The sequence below is a fragment of the Takifugu flavidus genome, chromosome 19 (assembly GCF_003711565.1).
Source record: "Takifugu flavidus isolate HTHZ2018 chromosome 19, ASM371156v2, whole genome shotgun sequence".
Classification (NCBI taxonomy): Eukaryota; Metazoa; Chordata; class Actinopteri; order Tetraodontiformes; family Tetraodontidae; genus Takifugu; species Takifugu flavidus.
The window spans coordinates 3,218,748-3,236,142 of NC_079538.1; the positions used below are offsets into that span (position 1 = coordinate 3,218,748).

The window sequence follows — 17,395 nt, forward strand, 5'->3', positions numbered from 1 at the left end:
CTTATGTAACCAGACAGAGTCAAGTTTCTTTACTGTTCTCATGTGTTACTGCTTTCTCGTTATGGTGCTAATTTAGTTCTAAACAACATTTAAGTGTCTCGACAGATTTGAGTTCCTTCCCCCCCCCAGTTTATTAGATGTATTGAGTTTTGCGATGAATGTGGACAGCAGCGGAGCTACTGAGAACTGTATCATTCCCTCATTCTCAGTATGGGCTCATCTTCATCTCCTGACCTGAACCATCACGATGAAGCGCAGCTTCTCCTTTTAATCAGTAACAACTTTCTAAGTGACTCAACTACCTAAAACAAAAGGAACACAGTCAATCGCAGGAACGCTAATAATCAAAGCTCAGTTTTCCACGAGTACTGTCTGGTGCCGGCTGCTTAAGAGGCCTGCCAAAAGACCAGATTAGCTGCAGGTGTGGAGGCAGCCAGCACAACAGATGAGTCCCCCACGACCCCTAGTGGACAAACAGAGCACAAAAACATCAGACACAGGATCATAACAGTTATCACAGTCATGAGGAAGAGTTCAGCCAGTCCCATAAACAGCACGATGGAGTCCAGGGCAGAAGCTGAAGGAACTGCTCAGTAAAAGAGACCTCAGTGAAGAAGAAAATCACAAGAAGCTTGATGTGTTTTTAGCAACTGCAGCCATGATGAGATCAGCAAAACCGCAGAGACACATTAAAAAGGAAACACTGAACAACCTTTAAGTTCTGCTGAGTATCAGATGAGATGGTTCCTGCAGAGGGTGTTGAAAAGTCACTTTCAATAACTTAGTTATTAACATGAGGCAGGAGAAGATTCTCACCTGATCACCAGCTGATGAAGAACAGGAGTGAAACTGACGCACAGTTCTGGAGCAGGAACCTTCTGTGGCGAACTGCAGACATGAATCTAGACCCCAAAAGCAGATACACACTACTGGCTTGAGTTGGAGCAAGGTTACATTTACGGTACAGTCAAAGATTTTGGAAAAAAAATACCAAGAGGCGCAGGTGGCAGAAGAAACAGGATGGAAGAGGAGCAGGCTGGGCGGCATGAACAGACATCAATGAGGACGATTAGATTAGCTCAGGAACCATGAAACAAACGAGAATCAAACTTCTGGGAGCCAGGCTAGACAGTTGTGAGACAGTTGTGGCTCCAGTTTTAATGAAGGTTCGTGTGCAGCATTTTCCCTTTAATCTACACACATTTAAGGGAAGCTGTGATCTGTTTAGCTAACTGTTAAACAAGTACTAATGAAGTAATCACAACAACAAAAAATACAGCTATAATAGTAACTAAAATCACAAATGTAATCCTCTGTTGTGGCAACCCTAAAATGAAGTGGAAAAATAGCTAAATTAGAGTTGTTTTTGATAGTAGGATTAAAGACTGTCAACATCCACAGAAATGCTGTTGTTTCAATATTTCATCCAGAGTGACTGAATTTATCTGACTAAGGAGTTCATGGCTTACCATAAAGAGTGATGTCCAGAAAGCAGGCAGGAGTATGGAGGACAAAGATTAGTGTGAAACAGAAGCATTTAAGAGGAGACAGTGGCAGGAAATGTGCCATCTTTACCTTATTAGCGTAACCCTGGTAAGATGTGGCGATGAGCTTGATGATCTCCATGTAAGCCGCTTTATTGTGTTTGCTGCTGAGGAGTTTGCCCTCGTTGAAAAGACAGTCCACGGTGAGCAGGAGGTCTGGGAGGCGGTTGCACACCTGCCTCTTGCTGTCAGCTTCAACAGAATTAGGGTCCAGAGTGTGATTCTTAGAGCAGCCTGCAGCCTCTGGTGTTCTCCTTCCCTTTTTAGGCCGGAGGCATGACCCCCCCAGTTCTGAGCTGAGTTCCCCCTCCCAGTTAGAGCTGAGTTATGTCCACTTCCAAAACATCCTCGCTCCAGATTCTGGGTCCCTGTCCTGAACAGATCTTTCCACCATCCCAGTCAGCTTTAGTTCTGTTTGCTCGGCTCCAGTCTGTTCCGAGTCTTGGGGATTGTTAGCAAATGATTAATGTTATCGTTACGTTATAATGACTGAAGAAGAAGACCGAAGACACGATGAATCAAATCAAGAAGTTCTTTATTATGTGAATACCGGTTCTTCCTCACAACCAGGAATTGACGTGTAAATTTGTGAAATGTAACAATTCTTAATTCTAGTTTCCAATATTTTAGATTCAAAAACATCATACAATTCAAATTCTGGTGATTAAACGTGCACCAGGACACATCCTAAATATCCGTCCTGTCACAGAGATCTTAATTACTACAGCTTCTTTGAGGTCTGGTGTCTCTACTGTGTCCTTTTGTCCTTGAATAAGGTTTGGACGTTTCCAGACACCACCGGCCGTCTGACCTTACCCAGCCGTGGAACTGACAATAAACAATGACAAGGATCACCGACACAATAACAACAGCGATGCCTGCCATCAGTCCCTTGTGGTTCACCAGATCTGAATAAAGAAAAGCAGCATGGTGACGCCTTCAGAGGTCTTTCAGGTATGAGGATCCAGGTGTAAATAATACTCACAGTTAAACGTTCTCTTTCACCAGGATGGCTGAAATTACAAAAATGAGCATTATTAATGGACTGAGACAACTTCCTGCACAACTTTAATAAACGTTTTGTGTTTACTTCAGGAATAGGAATGTTGAAAGTTTTCTGGATCTGATCCCAGGCAATATCGTTGCGGTTACACCCGAGGAGCCTGCCTTGATAGAACAGGGAGTCGACAGTGAGGCGGACGTTTCTAGGGAGCTCCCGTAATCTGCTCTCTACAATCACCAGATCAGGATCAAAGGTGTGATGCATCACCACCAGAATTACTGCTTTATTATCTGGAGACGTAGAAAAGACCAGGGTGACTCAGGAAGGTAAGTTTGACTTTCACTTCTGCTTTAACAACTTTGAATCTTCATGTTACATTTAGTTCCATCACATTCACACTTAAGTTGCTACCTGGGAGTCCCTCCAGGGCCTCGTCAATTTCTGTTTTGATTTGGGATTTGACTGGACAGAAAACAAATAATAATCTGCATCTTCCTGAATGTTCACTTCAGTGTGTCCAACACGTTTCATTTTGGAAACCCATTCCATGTGGTTTTTTGTTTCTGAAGCCACGTAGACAAAGAACTTTTTTCCAGATACTGAAGAGAGAAAGGAAGAAGTGTGTTATTGTGAGGGTGAAGTTTTGATCACCCGCGCTGTTCGTTCACTCGACTCAGAGTAACCACGCAAACAACTGGAGTCCTTGCAAGGGAGAGCTGAGCAGCAGTTCAAGCTTCCTCTCTCAACTCTGCTCGTCTGCTGCTCGCTCACCTCTTTTATTGGTGCAAACAGAATGGGTGTCTAAACAGGATCTCTTAACTCATTGCCTTCTGACATCTTCTCTAACAAACTTATCTAATCTTGACCAACAGGATACATCTGGATGCTGGGCTTGGTTGTAAGCAGCATCAGCACTTTTGCATTCTCATGTTCTTCTTCTCCTGTCAACATTCCTCAAACACTCAAAATCAACATACCATAGCATTTAAAGATAATACTAATAACAACAATAACAATAATTCTTCTCACATTGTTTATCGTTAAATGCATCTAGATTCTCATCATCAGTATTACATCTTTACATTTTCATGAAATTTAAATGCATTACTTCATTTTCCTAGAAACACATTTCTTACACTCAGAGTTCAATATGTGTACAGCTTAAGACATCTTAAACAGTTCATTTACATCTTGCATCACATGTGTCCATTCTTCTTCTGATTCCTCTTCATCGTCGTCCAGTAGAGATCGTTCTTCCACCTGCAGCAAAGTACTAGTAACAACTGATCCCACGAGCCGGCCAATGCATCCCCGAACAAGAGGTACTACACAACAAGCTAGTATGGCTAATACTAGCAGTACTATCCCTATCATCATTCCTATCTTGAACAACAGTTCCCTCCACCCCGACAGCATTTCTGTAAGCCAGTCTGGTGGAGGACTGCCATCGTCAATCATAGCTTTCTGTAGCTTAGTTACATTTCTCAATGCGCTATCTATCAAATGACCATCCGCATCATTCTCTGGGATGAACGTACAACAGTAATCTCCTACCAGTGCACAAACTCCTCCCTGGGGGGCCGTTATGAGATCTAAGGCCATCCTATTCTGCATGGTCATCAGTCTTAGCGCTGTCATTTCTTCCTTGACTCCTGTGAGAGCAACTTTTGTCAAATTAGTAAACACTTTCAGCCTATAATCAACCGTTTCCAATCTCAATATGTTCTTTCCTACTCCTATCCACGGAAAGAGAGTCAAGGTCACTTTATCTCCGGTTGACCAATGCTTAAACTCTTGTGGTACATCTGTGCCCCACACTGAGTCGTGCGGTTTGAACTCGTATTCATTCAAATCTCGTTTAAAACGCTTGTGTGCTGTGTTCTTGGTGTTGTTGGCATAGATTATAATTGTGTGATCTTTGAGATGTGCAGGAGCACACACTCCTGACCAGTTTGCTGGTAGGTCTGCATACGCATTGTGTCCACATAACCACCATCCCTTATCCACTAATTGCGTACCTTTATCTTCTGGCGTGAAAGTGGGATAGTTGCATGTACAGTTATAACCTTCTGGACACCTCTGTGTTGCTTCATCGAAGGTAAATAAACCACAGAGGTGCCGGGGGTCATCAATACACTCCTGTTCGCACTGTTCGGAACTTTTATGCTGCTGTAAACACGTTTTCCGATAATACCGATTAGTTGTAGAGTTTGATTCCACATCTTCATTGATTCCCAGTGTGCATGCCATATAAACAACTTTACAGGTAACATAACAGTATGTGTGGTTTGTCGCACCTAGCACAGGGAATCTGAATCTATTGGCTTTCCCTGCCATTGTCCGCAGTGGCTCTTGGGTGCAATTGCTGCGAGGGAACCACGTTCCATCCAACAGCTTCAGTGTGAAAATTCGTGTCACGGCTTAGCCCTATTAGGACAAAGCACTGTCCTTCACTCCCTGTCATCGGTTCAGCAGTTACTCGCGGTGTATGCACGGAAACTGGTAACATAGAACAAATGTAACAACGAGAATGATTCTGTGTCCGAGCTGTGAAATTAGCATAGCGCCACCATGTATTCAAACCGTAAATGTGTGAGGACTCTGGATCTTGTTCTAACCATGAATGTCCTAAGTGGCTAACGACGGTGCGTTTAGCGCGCATGTAGCTCTCATCCTGTCTCAGAGCATCTTTCTGTCCCTGATTACCTCCCTCCTGTCGGAAGTTCCACAGGCCAAAACTCACGAGTCCTGCCGTCACAGCACTCACCACAATTAGGAAGAACAACTTCATCTCCTTTTAACTCTCCTTCTCAGGTTCCGACGGGGTTCAGCCGTTGCTGGACCTATACAGGCCGTCAGCCGTTTACAGACTAACCGCCACTGCTCCCTCGCCTTCACCTGGAAGAATCTTCTGTTTCTTACAATGGGAAAGGTGTATCCATGACAGTTTCCCGTCCACTCGAACTGCAGTCTTTGTGGTCAGCTGTACTTGATAAGGACCTCCCCATCTAGGCGTGTTCCACCTCTTCGCACAAACTTCTTCACCCACACAGTCGCCCGGTTGAATGGGTTCCTGGGGGGTGGAATCTGTGGAAGACACAGGACTAGGCAGACCATTTACAGCAGGGGTGGGGAACCCTTTTCATATCGAGGGCCATTTCAATTTTTATAAAGTCCTCCGAGGGCCATACTATTATGAACACATACCTAGGGATGCAAAAAAAAGACAAAAAAAAGAGTCTATAACCACTGTGTTACTAAGTCTCATGATTGCTGCATTTGAGTTTGAATTATTTATTTAGCACACATGCATATAAAATCACCAAATAAATAGAATAAAATGACAAGTAAAATATGTTTTCATGATCATACAAAATAAAAAGAGGTGCAGAGTTGAGGCAAGAGACCCGTAAGGGCCTGTTCGAGGCCTCTACTCACAAAAACTGCAATACAACAAGATAATCAAGAAAATAAATGAAAAAGAAAGAAAGATAAAGACAATAACAACAACAACAACAACTAGAAAGCACTCGGAGAGCGCAGACCTCCGCCAAGCGCAACAATTCCTGGCATATTGTGATTTCCACCATAAATATTAGTCCCACATATACTTTGACTACATATTTAGATTCCTTGACCATAAAAACATACCGTTAGCCACTGGAATCATAACGATATATGTCTTAGTTCAATAGTTATTCACGAAAAGAAATTCACGCTTTGAAACAATTTTACTTTGTCCGGCGCGAGCGCCTCAGCCGCGGCTACGAGGCACGTTCACGAACTCTCCTTCGGCGTGAGGTTTCAGCTTCGTGGCTATTAATTCACTCACCACAAAACTTGCACGCGTAATATTCTGTCGGTACATGGTCGTGTGGAAAGCTGCTTGTTGAGCCTCCAAACTCCGGCGAAGAGCGTTAATTTTATCCAAACTCATCTGTCCTTTCAACTCATAGAGTTTAGCGTGTTTCGCTAGGCATTATTCGTCCGTGTCAATCAGTCCAGCCCACTACGTACCTCACATGCTGTGTTCACTGACCCTGACCTTGACTCGGACATAACATAACCGTCTGTTTTATCTCAGAAAACGGGAAAATATTTCCTCGTTACGAAAGAAATTTCAGGATACGAAAGGCAAAAATACGCTACCGCTGGTAATCGCAGCTCGCGGAGTTTAGCGAACGGTCCCACTGTATAAGTGCACATATAAAATATAAAAATCTTATTGCGTTGCGGGCCGGTAGAAATGGTCTCGTAGGCCGTATACGGCCCGGAGGCCGGAGGTTCCCCACCCCTGATTTACAGCATTCACACATCGGTTGAGTAACACCTTTTTTAGATAAACTGCTATTGTTTCCTCAACATGTTCTAGCTCATTTGTTGTTTGCAAAGTATGGTAGGCAATAAGGCCGCCCATATAATGCTTCAAAAGGTGTGATGCCTGTTTTCTTGTGTGGTGTTATGTGCATCTATAATTTCACCAGGTCGAGACAAAACATCCAGTTCTTTCCTGTCTCGTCCATACACTTCTTCAGTCTGTTCTTAATAGTACCATTGACTCTTTCAACCAATCCTGCACTCTGAGGGTGGTATGCGCGGTGGTTCTTCAAATCAATGTCCAAAGTTACTCCTACAGTTTTCACTACCTCATTTACAAATGGCTTCCATTGTTGCTCCAGATGACCTTCGGGATGCCAAACCTGGGAATGATCTCTCTACATAGGACTTTTGCCACTGTTGGTGCATCTGCTTTTGCCGTGGGGAAAATTTCTACCCACCTAGTAAATCCATCTAACACTACTAGACAATATTGTTTACCTTCACATGGTGTTAGCTGAATAAAATCTAGAAAAACTGGAAATGGATGATTTGGTAATGTTGTAGTGCCTGCAGGAGCCTTAAGGGCTCCCTGTGGGCTGTGTTTTACACAAATAGCACATTGTGAACAAAATTTTTTTTTTTGAATATGTGTGAAATCCTATAGTGTAATAATGTTCATTAACCATCTGTACCATCCCTCCTGTTGAGACATGGCATGGCCCATGGCTCACTAATGCTGCCCATTTATGCATATTCCGGGGAAGGATTGGCTTGTTGCCTATGGTTAACAGTCCTTTGTCATCCAGTTTGGCTCCTCGCTTCTTCCACGTGGCCTTTTCCTTTTCTGGAGCACTTTGTTGCATTTCTTTTAGAATATCATTATCTGCAGGTTCTAGGCTAAATGATTCTTCCTCATCATTATCAAGAAGTGTGTTGTATTGCTGCAGCCTTTGCGGCTCTGTCAGCAAAGGCACTGCCTTGTGAGACTGCGTCTGTGTTGTTAGTGTGTGCAGTGCATTTACATACAGCTATTTTACGTGGCTGCTGTACTGCTGCCAATCATTTTTTTAGCAGTTCTGCATGCATGACCGGTTTGCCGGTCGACGTTTTCATCCCTCTCAAATTCCATTGTTGAGCAAACACAAACAGTGTGGAAAATGCATATTGACAATCTGTGTAGATGGTAACATCCTGTCCTTTGCTTAATTCACAAGCACGTGTGAGTGCGACGAGTTCTGCAGCTTGAGCAGAATAGGAGGAGGGAAGTGATTTCGCCTCCACCACCTCGGTTGCTGTAACTACTGCATATGCGGTTCTAGTGCGTCCAGTCATCCTTTCTCGATGATCCATCCACAAAGAGTATCTGTCCTGTAGTCAACGCGACATTACTAAGATCTGGTCGCGGCAGGACCGTAATGGAGACCTCATCCAGGCAGTTGTGCTGGTGTCCCTCTTCTGCGGTGGGTAGCAGCGTTGCTGGGTTTAAGGTCGTGCAGCGACGAATCGTCAGATTCGGCTGAGACAGCAACACTGCCATGCAGGAAAGATGACGTGCGGGCGACGGGAACGCTATCTTACTCTGTAGCAGCAGTATTGACACTGCATGTGGCACTAGCAAAGTTAGCTCATGGTATAGCACCACTCCTGCGGAGGCTTTTACTGCCTCAGATGCTGCCACCACTGCTTTAACGCATGGTGAGAGTGCACAAGCTACGGGATCTAGCTTGTGGGAGTAGTAGGCCACTGGCTGCCTCTTATCTCCGTGCTTCTGCAATAAAACTAAAGTCATAAAATCACCCTTGCAGTCAACAACCTGCTCAAAAGGCTTCTGATAGTCTGGCAGCTTTAACACTCCAGCCCTTACAAGGGCCTGTTTTATGTACAGAAATGCTTCTTCAGCTTCAGGGGTCCATGTTAACACATCAGTCATTGCTAAGGGATTATCATACATCAATGCTTGTAAAGGGGCAGTTATTTTCGCATAATCTAAGATCCATGATCTGCAAAAATTCACTAGTCCTAAGAATGACATCATCTGCTTCTTTGTTTTTGGTTTCGGAGCATCAAGCACTGCTGTTTTCCTCGACTCGAGAATAGCTCTTCCATTGTGTGTCAGAACATGGCCCAGATAAACCACTTTCTGCGTCACCAGTTGCAGTTTGCTTTTGCTTAATTTATGGCCTTGTGAGGCTAGCCAGTGTAACAATGCTAGCGTGTCTGACCAACAATCTCCCTCTGTTTTTGACGCCATGAGGATGTCATCCACGTAGACGAGGATTTGACTTCCACACGGAGGTTTAAACTTAGCTAATGATGACATCATTACCTGAGAGAAGATTGTGGGACTCTCACAGTAGCCCTGAGGTAACCTTGTCCAGGTGTACCTCCGTCCTTGAAACGTAAATGCAAACCAAAACTGGCTGGATGTACTGGTACAGAGAAAAATGCATTGGATACATCTATCACCGTGTACCACTGATGTTCAGGGTTTAAGTCATTCAGCAGGGTGTATGGATCTGCGACTAAGGGAGACCTAGGGACCACTGCAGCGTTTACAGCTTGCAGGTCCTGCACCATCCGCCAGCCACTAGATGGTGGTGACTTCCTTACTGGAAATAGGGAATAGGGGTGTATTTACAGGGGATTCAGGACACTCTCTGATGACTCCTGCTTTAGTTAAATAGTTAAATATCGGAACAATACCCTCCTGTGCGTCAATCTTAAGGGGATATTGTCTCTGAAATGGTCTATAATCTGATTTAGGGATTATTTTTACAGGTTCTGCTCCTTTTATAAGACCTACATCCGCAGGTCCTTCCGACCATAATTCAGGGGGAAGCTCTTTCAGCTTCCTCCTCCTCCTGCGTGAGGAAGATGTTTTCTTCTCATGAACTCTGGTCTGTGAGGTGCGTTGCTGGATGAGTCAGCAACCATGTTTTAAGGGGAATGCGCCACACCTGGAACTGATCATTAAAATCAACCTCACCCTTAGGCCTATAGGGCAGGCTGCTCCAGTGTTTTACGTCACATCCCAAGTCTTGCCATCTTTTCTTAAGCGGTTTAGCAATAGAAACATGTGGTACAGAGCCTGACACTTTGAATATCGCTGCTGCTTCGGCGGAAAAACTTCCTGCCGTGCAGACAGCTGTCTGACCACACACATATAGATGCATAATTACAATCATTTGTGGATCTTTAAGTTTAGCAAACTGCTCTGCATAGCTCGGTGTGCCGTGTGAGTCTGATTTACAGAATCCACCAGTGCGCTCCACGTGCATGGTTACATGCAAGTCAGCTTGATTGTGGTACGAATCATCAACTGGAGCTGAGAGATAAGATCTCTTCCTAATAGATTTACGGGACGTGGTGGAGATCACAAAAGGGGCTTTAAGTGTGATTCCACTTACAGGGTCACAACATCTACAGGAACTGACATTCTTTCTTTAGTTACGAGACCATTTGCTGATCTCACAAAAATCTGTGTAGAGGTTGGCTTTAGGGCTATTGGATCTCTAATTACTGATTTACCTGCACCCGTGTCCACTAAGAATGTTAAAGAATTGCCTAACACGGTCAGTTGTATTTCTGGTTTGCCTTCAGCAAACAGGAAGATGGTTTCTAAGTCTAAAACATCTTCTAAGTCATCTTTTTCCAATTGGTCAAATTTTGTGCCCTGATTTGTTTTAATTTTTGTGACACCTTTTCCGGTTCTAGAACCTTGCTGCTGTCCTCTATTGTATCTCTGGTCACGTTGTTTCTTTCTGCAGTCACGTTCCCAGTGTCCATAATTTTTACAATAATGACACTGATCTTTTTCACGGGAATTGCCTCCTCCTCCCTTCCGCCTCGGCCTCGCCCACGCCCTCGGCCTCGGCTTGGGAAAGGGTTGGCATTGAAAAACATGCCTGGGAATTGATTCTTACTCTTTTGGCATTGTCTTTCAGCATGCATAGCATGTTGTTCATAGCGGTTTAGGGAACAGGTTCAAATCAACTAATTGTCTCTCTACCCAGGTTTTTATCTCTGGTTTCGATCCCCCATGTATAGCTTGCTTTAACTGCTGTTGGTAGGGACCTTCTGGTTCTTCCGCATACGGAATTCCACTATTTTTCCGGAACACATCTTTCATTCTCATACTATAGTCTTCAAAACTTTCGTCAGTCTTTTGTCTCGTGGCCGTAATGGCGCTGCAGTCAGCTCGTCTAGTAAAAGCAGTTCGCATGCACTCGTACAGTCTGTCAAGTCTGTCATTTAGTTCTTGGCTGCCAGGCTGCCATGGTCGTTGATTGGCTGGATCCACTGGGACCCAATCTCCTCTGACAGTGCCCCATTTCTTGCCATTAACGCACATGAGGACTTGCTGGGTTTCAGTACCGTTAGTATGGTAACTTCTAGTAACTGTCTTATGTCTTGGATGCACGACTCTACGTCCATTTGGGGCGAGGTTATGTCATCACAAGCTTTTTACAGTCTTCTGGAGTCCAGGTTCTGTACACCAAGATAGTAGGATCTTGACCCTGCACACCGGCTTGTGGATTTGCAACCTGGATCAGTGGGTACATCTGCACAGTGTTGTCCTGCATATGGTAATTTCTGCACTGGGCTCCCGATGGAGAGGGGCACAAAAAAGGATTAGTGTTTGGAGCAGGGGAGCTAAGGCTCCGGGCGGGTCCAATGGGACCGCCTGAGGGGGAGCTAGTGGAACAGGAGGTGGAGGAACATACGGAGGAGGCACATTTATCAATTGACTTCTGCCTCCTGTTTCATTGTCCTCCGCTCTCACGTACGCACTCAGCGATGGGTATAAGGAGTTCTTATTTTTCTCTTCTTTTCTCTTTTTGTTTCTCTTTTTCTTGATTTTGTTTTTCGCTTCTATATTTTGATTCAGTGAGTCATTGTGTCAACCCCACATTTACTTTTGGATGTTTCTTTCCATATTCTATTAAATCTTCTTTTAATTTTATAATATTGCCTGGCCTGTCTAAGTCACCGTCCCAATCGAACTTAGTCACCCACAGTTGAATATATGAGCATGAACCTGGATATTTGTCTTCCATGTGTTTACATGATGCTGGGATTTCGAATTCAGCACCTTTTGTGGAATGTTGGTTGCCCATGTTTGCACTTTATTTTATCAGTTTTTATGTATTTGGGTGGAGATTTCTGGTCTCCGACTGAACAACCCTCAATCCCTACTGGATATCTAGTTCAGTCCCTCCGCCATGGCCTTATAACCCCTCTTTTTTAATCAGGAGAGTATCCACCAAGCTTCTACCTCCGAGGAGGTGGGTGTATCTTGCCTCTGCTTCTCTCCCGATGACCAGGCAGGCAATACCGCGGTATATTCCGTGTAGCACTTTTCGTGTCTTATACTCACTCCGTTGATTCTATGGTTTCTCTCTGAGTTGTTTTGGTGCCTTCTTCCCGTCACTGGAGATGGTCGCCTGGGAGGACGAAGACCGGCCTTCCGTCAACTCGTGATGAAAGGTCTTTCACTTCAGGCATCTTTTTGAATCCGGCTGCGCGCAGACTTCGGCGTTCGGTCGTCCCACGGCGCTCCTCTCCAGGTCTTGGGATCCGGCTCGAAGGACCAAATTTTGTGAGGGTGAGTGAAGTTTTGATCACCCGCGCTGTTCGTTCACTAGACTCAGAGTAACCACGCAAACAACTGGAGTCCTTGCAAGGGAGAGCTGAGCAGCAGTTCAAGCTTCCTCTCTCAACTCTGCTCGTCTGCTGCTCGTTCACCTCCTTTATTGGTGCAAACAGAATGGGGTGTCTAAACAGGATCTCATAACTCATTGCCTTCTGACATCTTCTCCCATCTTAACGAACTTCTCTAATCTTGACCAACAGGATACATCTGGGGTGCTGGGCTTGGTTGTAAGCAGCTTCAGCACTTTTACAAAACATTCTCATGTTCTTCTTTTCCTGTCAACATTCCTCAAACACTCAAAATCTACATATCATAGCATTTAAAGATAATACTAATAACAACAATAATTACAATAATTCTTCTCACAGTCCTTTGGTCCTTGAAAGAGGTTTGGACGTTTCAGACACCACCGGCCTTCTAACCTTTACCAGCCGTGTACTTGACAATAACAATGACAAGGATCACCAACACAACACAACCAACAGCGATGACTGCCATCAGTCCCATATGGTTCACCGAACCTGGATAAAGAAAAGAAAAGCAGCATGGTGAAGCCTTCAGAGGGACGTTCAGGTATGAGAATCCAGGTATAAATAATACTCACAGTCAACCACTGCCTTCGTCCAGGATGGCTGAAATGACAAAAATGAGCGTTATTAATGGACTGAGACAACTTCCTGCACAACCTTCATCAACATTTTGTGTTTACTTCAGGAATAGGAATGTTGAGACTTTTTTGGATCTGATTCCAGGCAATATCGTTGCGGTTACACCTGAGGAGCCTGCCTTGATAGAACAGGGAGTCGACAGTGAGGCGGACGTTTCTAGGGAGCTCCTGTAATCTGCTCTCTACAATCACCAGATCAGGATCAAAGGTGTGATGCATCACCACCAGAATTAATGCTTTATTATCTGGAGACGTAGAAAAGACCAGGGTGACTCAGGAAGGTAAGTTTCACTTTCACTTCTGCTTTAACAACTTTGAATCTTCATGTTACATTTAGTTCCATCACATTCACACTTAAGTTGCTACCTGGGAGTCCCTCCAGGGCCTCGTCAATGTCTGTTTTGATTCGGGATTTGACTGGACAGAAAACCAAATTATAATCTGCATCTTCCTGAATGTTCACTTCAGTGTGTCCAACACTTTTCATTTTGGAAACCCATTCCATGTGAGCGTTTTTTGTTTCAGAAGCCACGTAGACAAAGAACTTTGTTCCAGATACTGAAGAGAGAAAGGAAGAAGTGTGTTATTGGAAAATCAACCTGAGCAGCTTTGAACTTTCACCTGATGATGGAAATCATGCAGACATGAACCAGTGGGAAACACTTAGTTTAGACTGAGGTGAAATAGTGTAAATGTAGTTTTGAATTAAAAGTCAAATGTAAATATAAATAACTTTAAACAGGCAAAGCAATTATATGTAAAACTGAAATTGGTCCACAAACATCACAATCACTAAAATACCAAATTGCTCAAAAGTCTCTATAAACCACCTGACATTTGTCCATGTAGCAGAAAAATCACATTTCCTCCACTCTTATGTTAAACCGTTACCTTTGGCCTTTGACCCGATTATTTTTGTTCATGCCTGGAATCATTATATAGTTAATCAGTGTTTAAAAGTTAGTGTAACGCTCATTAGAATCAAAGATAGAAGTTAAATATAGGTGACATGAAAACATGTTCTCTTCTCATGAAGTATTCAAATCACAGATACATTTTCAAGTCAGAATGATTCAATTCATGACATTTAATGCACATCGTTTAAAACCTTATGAGCTGAAAGGGTTTCCTCACCAAGATTCTCCATGTCTCTGTTGGGGAAAGAAAAGACGCAATCAGCTCAGAAAAGGAACTAAACCAAGAATTTTGAGCTCCCAAAACTACCTGTAAATAATTCACCAGTGAGATTGCTACTGAAAAAGCTTAGACTGGCAAAGAAAATAGGAGCAATGATCAGAGGGCAGGATCCCTGAAACCACGATTCGAAAACAGAAAGTACGTTTTCTGCAAGTGACCTCGCCCAAGACGACCAAAGTGAGGTCCGGCAGGGTCTCCTGCCCTCAGTCATGTCTTATTCACACATAAGAATTATCAAATCAAGCTTAATAATCTGATTTCTTTCGGAAGTAAATTAATTTAACGCTTACTTTGTTTACGAATGACTTTCTGTACTCACGCAACACGAATCCACGTTTGAACTCTGCAGAGGACCCTTTCACTTTCGTTTTAACGGCTGGAGGCGCGTTCGGCACCACAGAAGAAGAGGAGCGGCCAGCGAATCAGAGGTGACGCGTTGAAACGCGTTTTAAAACAGGATAAAGTTAAACAATTACATCTACTGGAAGACAGGCGATGTTTGGATGGCCATGCCATTACCGCCAGGGGAGGAAAAACAATCTTAATTTTGTATTTCATGAAAAAAGCTGTACTTCCTGCTACTGCCAGAGGAGGGAGCCAGATATCCCTTTGGTCATTAATCTAAATCTAATCGAATAATGAAAATAGAGCTGCTGGTTTGAACAAAGGAAAAAAATGTTCACACAGTTCACACAATCATGACATAATCAGGACGATTTATTTGTGTTTCCCGTTTTTGCAGCAAAATCCATCAAACAGTTGATTAAAGTCAAACTTCATCAGTTGTGGCTCCAGTTTTAATGAAGGTTTGTGTGCAGCATTTTCCCTTTAATCTACACACATTTAAGGGAAGCTGTGATCTGTTTAGCTAACTGTTAAACAAGTACTAATGAAGTAATCACAACAACAAAAAATACAGCTATAATAGTAACTAAAATCACAAATTTCATCCTCTGTTGAATGGCAACCCTAAAATGAAGTGGAAAAATAGCTAAATTAGAGTTGTTTGCAGAGTACATGGATTAAAGACTGTCAACATCCACAGAAATGCTGTTGTTTCAATATTTACATCCAGAGTGACTGAATTTATCTGAGTCAGGAGTTCATGGCTTACCATAAAGAGTGATGTCCAGAAAGCAGGCAGGAGTACGGAGGACAAAGATTAGTGTGAAACAGAAGCATTTAAGAGGAGACAGTGGCAGGAAATGTGCCATCTTTACCTTATTAGCGTAACCCTGGTAAGATGTGGCGATGAGCCTGATGATCTCCATGTAAGCCGCTTTATTGTGTTTGCTGCTGAGGAGTTTGCCCTCGTTGAAAAGACAGTCCACGGTGAGCAGGAGGTCTGGGAGGCGGTTGCACACCTGCCTCTTGCTGTCAGCTTCAACAGAATTAGGGTCCAGAGTGTGATTCTTAGAGCAGCCTGCAGCCTCTGGTGTTCTCCTTCTCTTTTTAGGTTGGAGGCATGACCCCCCCAGTTCTGAGCTGAGTTCCCCCTCCCAGTTAGAGCTGAGTTATGTCCACTTCCAAAACCTCCTCGCTCCAGATTCTGGGTCCCTGTCCTGAACAGATCTGTTCCACCATCCCAGTCAGCTTTAGTTCTGTTTGCTCGGCTCCAGTCTGTTCCGAGTCTTGGGGATTGTTGGCAAATGATTATTGTTATTGTTGTTATAATGACTGAAGAAGAAGACCGAAGACACGATGAATCAAATCAAGAAGTTCTTTATTATGTGAATACCGGCACTTCCTCACAACCAGGAAATGACGTGTAAATTTGTAAAATGTAACAATTCCTAATTCTAGTATCCAGTATTTTAGATTCAAAAACATCACACTGTTCAAATGCCGGTGATTAAACGTGCACCAGGACACATCCTAAATATCCGTCCTGTCACAGAGATCTTAATTACTACAGCTTCTTGAGGTCTGGTGTCTCTACTCTGTGTCCTTTTGTCCTTGAAAGAGGTTTGGATGTTCCCAGACACCACCGGCCGTCTGACCTTTACCCAACCATTTCCCTGATAACTACAATGACAATGACAATAATCACCAACACAATACCAAAAGCGATGCCTCCCATCAGTCCCATATGGTTCAAAGAAAAGCAGCATGGTGACACCCTCAGAGGTATTTCAGGTATGAGGATCCAGGTGTAAATAATACTCACAGTTAACAGTCTCATCCACCAGGATGGCTGAAATGACAAAAATGAGCGTTATTAATGGACTGAGACAACTTCCTGCACAACCTTCATTAACATTTTGTGTTTACTTCAGGAATAGGAATGTTGAGACTTTTCTGGATCTGATTCCAGGCAATATCGTTGCGGTTACACCAGAGGAGCCTGCCTTGATGGAACAGGGAGTCGACAGTGAGGCGGACGTTTCTAGGGAGCTCCTGTAATCTGCTCTCTACAATCACCAGATCAGGATCAAAGGTGTGATGCATCACCACCAGAATTACTGCTTTATTATCTGGAGACATAGAAAAGACCAGGGTGACTCAGCAAGGTAAGTTTCACTTTCACTTCTGCTTTAACAACTTTGAATCTTCATGTTACATTTAGTTCCATCACATTCACACTTAAGTTGCTACCTGGGAGTCCCTCCAGGGCCTCTTCAATTTCTGTTTTGATTCGGTGTCTGACTGGACAGAAAACCAAATAATAATCTGCATCTTCCTGAATGTTCACTTCAGTGTGTCCAACACGTTTCATTTTGGAAACCCATTCCATGTGAGCGTTTTTTGTTTCTGAAGCCACGTAGACAAAGAACTTTGTTCCAGATACTGAAGAGAGAAAGGAAGAAGTGTGTTATTGGAAAATCAACCTGAGCAGCTTTGAACTTTCACCTGATGATGGAAATCATGCAGACATGAACCAGTGGGAAACACTTAAACCTCCTTTAGAACTGAAGGTTAAATATAGCTAAAATACTTCATTGCTCATAAAATACCAAAACAACAAATTGATTGTTGTCAAGTTATGACTAAAAACTGATTCAGAATTTGAT

General features: G+C 43.4%; 1 protein-coding gene across 20 annotated transcripts; it reads right to left on the bottom strand.

Moving 5' to 3' along the window:
• Nucleotides 1-266: 266 nt before the first annotated feature.
• On the bottom strand, nt 267-17,389 carry LOC130516325 (uncharacterized). Of its 20 annotated transcripts, XR_008947417.1 has the most exons (8): nt 14,675-14,858; nt 14,412-14,496; nt 13,554-14,338; nt 13,230-13,432; nt 13,125-13,152; nt 1,576-2,452; nt 817-902; nt 267-463 (listed from the first exon to the last, which is right to left on the bottom strand). XR_008947417.1 is itself a non-coding variant. In XM_057017363.1 (7 exons), exons 3-7 carry the CDS (start codon nt 14,332-14,334, stop codon nt 2,259-2,261), a joined length of 630 nt encoding a protein of 209 aa, XP_056873343.1. In that variant the 5' UTR covers nt 14,335-14,338; nt 14,412-14,496; nt 14,675-14,839; the 3' UTR covers nt 2,063-2,258. The 20 variants fall into 20 exon arrangements, 19 of the variants coding, with proteins under 19 accessions (XP_056873343.1, XP_056873337.1, XP_056873346.1 ...); XM_057017363.1 differs by lacking the exons at nt 267-463; nt 817-902 and having other exon boundaries at nt 2,063-2,452; nt 13,554-13,745; nt 14,322-14,338; nt 14,675-14,839; XM_057017357.1 differs by lacking the exons at nt 267-463; nt 817-902 and having other exon boundaries at nt 2,063-2,452; nt 13,554-13,745; nt 14,301-14,338; nt 14,675-14,838.
• Nucleotides 17,390-17,395: the final 6 nt, after the last annotated feature.

Bases quoted from the DNA above. Each gene is read 5' to 3' on its own strand.
- LOC130516325 (XM_057017359.1), bottom strand. From the start codon at position 14,334: ATGGAGAATCTTGGTGAGGAAACCCTTTCAGCTC. The intron at 13,746-14,300 runs ATAAGGTTTTAA...TTCTCTCTTCAG, and splicing joins TGAGGAAACCCTTTCAGCTC to TATCTGGAACAAAGTTCTTT. The intron at 13,433-13,553 runs GTAGCAACTTAA...CTACGTCTCCAG, and splicing joins GGCCCTGGAGGGACTCCCAG to ATAATAAAGCATTAATTCTG.